The sequence below is a fragment of the Trypanosoma rangeli genome (genome assembly GCF_003719475.1).
Source record: "Trypanosoma rangeli strain AM80 chromosome Unknown Tra_15.4_contig_00274, whole genome shotgun sequence".
Lineage (NCBI taxonomy): Eukaryota > Euglenozoa > Kinetoplastea > Trypanosomatida > Trypanosomatidae > Trypanosoma > Trypanosoma rangeli.
Window position 1 is genome coordinate 17,230 of NW_021706016.1, and position 2,441 is coordinate 19,670.

Sequence of the window (2,441 nt, forward strand, 5' to 3'; positions counted from 1 at the left end):
CTCGCCGCCGTTACCGCAAACCAACAACAAGTCAAAGACACCAACGGCTGACCACTGGCTTCCCCCTTTGCGAGGTACTGAAACCCTGGCACCACGCCGAGGTGGCTGGGCACTTGTGTCTCTCCCTTTTTTGCGTTTTATTTTTCCTGCGTGAAGGACGCAGATGTTTGTGGCGTGCGTCTTGCTGCTGGGCGACTGCGCGTCCCCAATGCTTTTTGTATTGTCGCTTGTTGTTTTTTCTGTCGTTTTTTCTCCCCACCCCCTCCCCACACACGCACACGCACACGCAGAGTAGAGATATTAAACGCTACTCGCTGCTGTGTGCTTTGAGGGCTCCGCACTCCCCACCAGTAGCAACACACACACACAACCGTTGCGGCCCGAGCGGATCACCCCACAAGGAGGAAAACGAGAGAGTGAGCAGCAACACATGCCCAACATGTACCGGCACCTGTTTTCTTTTTCGGTGCTGCTGCTCCTCTGCGTGCCGCTGATATCTTTCAGCAGTAAAGCTGCCAACGCTGAGGGGAATAAAGCAAAGGAAGTTAAGCGGCTACAGTCCGTCGATCTTTTTGTGCCGAGTAAGACGCAAATAGAATCAGACGGTGGGCGTCGAACGAAGGATTTTTTTGATGTACCTTCTCTCGCCAGTGTTGGTGGAGTCTTGATTGCTTTTGCCGAGGGCCACATCAACTATACAAACAGCCTCCATCCGGGGCCGAATAGGCTTACTTTTTCCGATATTGTGGCAGGGTACATCAACGCTGCGGAGAGCTGGTCGTCTCTTGTCGCTGAGGTCAGTGGAAACACTTGGAAGGCGCACAGCATCTTCAGCCTACCCAACAAGGTGAATCATGTGGGCATTGCGTCCCTTCCCACAACAGTTACAAAGGACAACAAGGTGTTTCTCCTTGTGGGAAGCTACGAGAAGATCTTCAAAGAAGCTGAGAATGAATGGGAAACGGGCAATTGGGATCTTCAGTTGGTGGAGGGTGAAGCCACGCAGCCCAAGGGCGGCAGTCAAGGGGAAATGGTCAAATGGGGCAGACCCACCTCGCTGTTATCACAGATCATACCATCTGCTACACCACGTCGCCTGAAGGACTTCCTCGGTGCTGGTGGCTCAGGCGTTGTGATGGAGGATGGCAAGCTTGTGTTTCCTGTGACGGCGAGGAGGGAAGATCACGAATTTTTTTCCATGATTATATATTCGAAGGACGGCGGCAAAAATTGGGTGCTTCCAAAGGGGATGCTCCCTGCACACTGCACTGGGTTCCTCATCGTTGAGTGGGAGAAGGGGCAACTTCTCGTGATTGCCCACTGTGGGTATGCTCGCAAGGTGTTTGAGTCGAGGGACATGGGGGAAACGTGGACGGAGGCTGTCAGGACACTCGCACGCGTGCAGGAGAATTTTCACTCACACCCTTCGCAAAGGCATCAGCATGTGACATCCCTCACCACTGCGACCATTGCTGGAAGGAAGGTCATGCTGTACGCTCAGCAAGGGATTCCCCCTGGAGACACGGTGCAAGCCACCGTGCTCCACCTTTGGGTCACTGACAACAACCGCACGCTTCACCTCGAGCCCATTTCCATGGAGACCACAGAGAAGCGGACGCCTGGCAACACCCTGCTGCACTCGAAAGATGCGTTATACTTTTTACAAGAGAAGGGTAACGACATGGAAAGCAGCGTGTTTATTGCTTCCCTAACGGAGGAGCTGAAGACGATCACGTCCGTCTTGGAGACTTGGGCAAAACTGGACTCCTTCTTCTCCAAGTCGTCTGTGCCCACGGCCGGCCTGGTTGGGTTCTTGTCGGGTACATCGAGTAATGAAACTTGGGACGACGCGTACCGTTGCTTGAGTGCAACTGTGACGAATGCAAAGAAGGTCGAAGATGGCTTTAAGTTCACGGGGCCCGAATCACACGCCATATGGCCGGTGAACATGTGGGTCGATGATAAGTTGTACGACTTTGTGAACTACGCGTTTACGCTTGTGGCGACGGTGACGATCGATGAAGTTCCGAAAGAGAGCGCTACACTGCTGGGCGCGGCCCTGGAGGACAGGGATGATACGACGTTTGTGGGGCTGTCGTTAACGACGGAGAAACGGTGGGGGACAGTCTTCAACGGCATGACAACAACAAACAGCGGCACTTGGGAGCCGGGGAAGGAGTACAAAGTGGCGCTCATGCTGCAGGACAACAAGGGCTCTGTGTACGTGGACGGCGTGCTCGTGGGGAAATCGGACACACTACCAACGCTTCAAAAAAGGAATTACGAAGTGTCACACTTTTACTTTGGCGGCGGCAAAGACGGCAGTGTGACAGTAAAGAACGTCTTTTTGTACAACCGCCCACTGGGTGAGAAGGAACTCAAAAAGGTCGACGACTACGATCCATCTGGGAAAAATGGAGGCGACAGCTCCATGCGTGCGG

At 53.6% G+C, this 2,441-nt stretch overlaps 2 protein-coding genes across 2 annotated transcripts in view; both read left to right on the forward strand.

Moving 5' to 3' along the window:
- Positions 1 to 51, forward strand: part of TraAM80_07017 (trans-sialidase) — a gene marked incomplete at both ends in the record, with an annotated part of 462 nt that extends 411 nt beyond the window's left edge. Inside the window, one exon of the mRNA XM_029383833.1 lies at positions 1 to 51. This exon is cut by the window's left edge and continues 411 nt beyond it. Coding sequence (XP_029236361.1) covers positions 1 to 51 — 51 coding nt within the window.
- A 379-nt stretch (positions 52 to 430) lies between these two features.
- Positions 431 to 2,441, forward strand: part of TraAM80_07018 (group II trans-sialidase superfamily) — a gene marked incomplete at both ends in the record, with an annotated part of 2,553 nt that continues 542 nt past the window's right edge. The window contains one exon of the mRNA XM_029383834.1: positions 431 to 2,441. This exon is cut by the window's right edge and continues 542 nt beyond it. Within this exon, the coding sequence (XP_029236362.1) occupies positions 431 to 2,441 (2,011 nt within the window).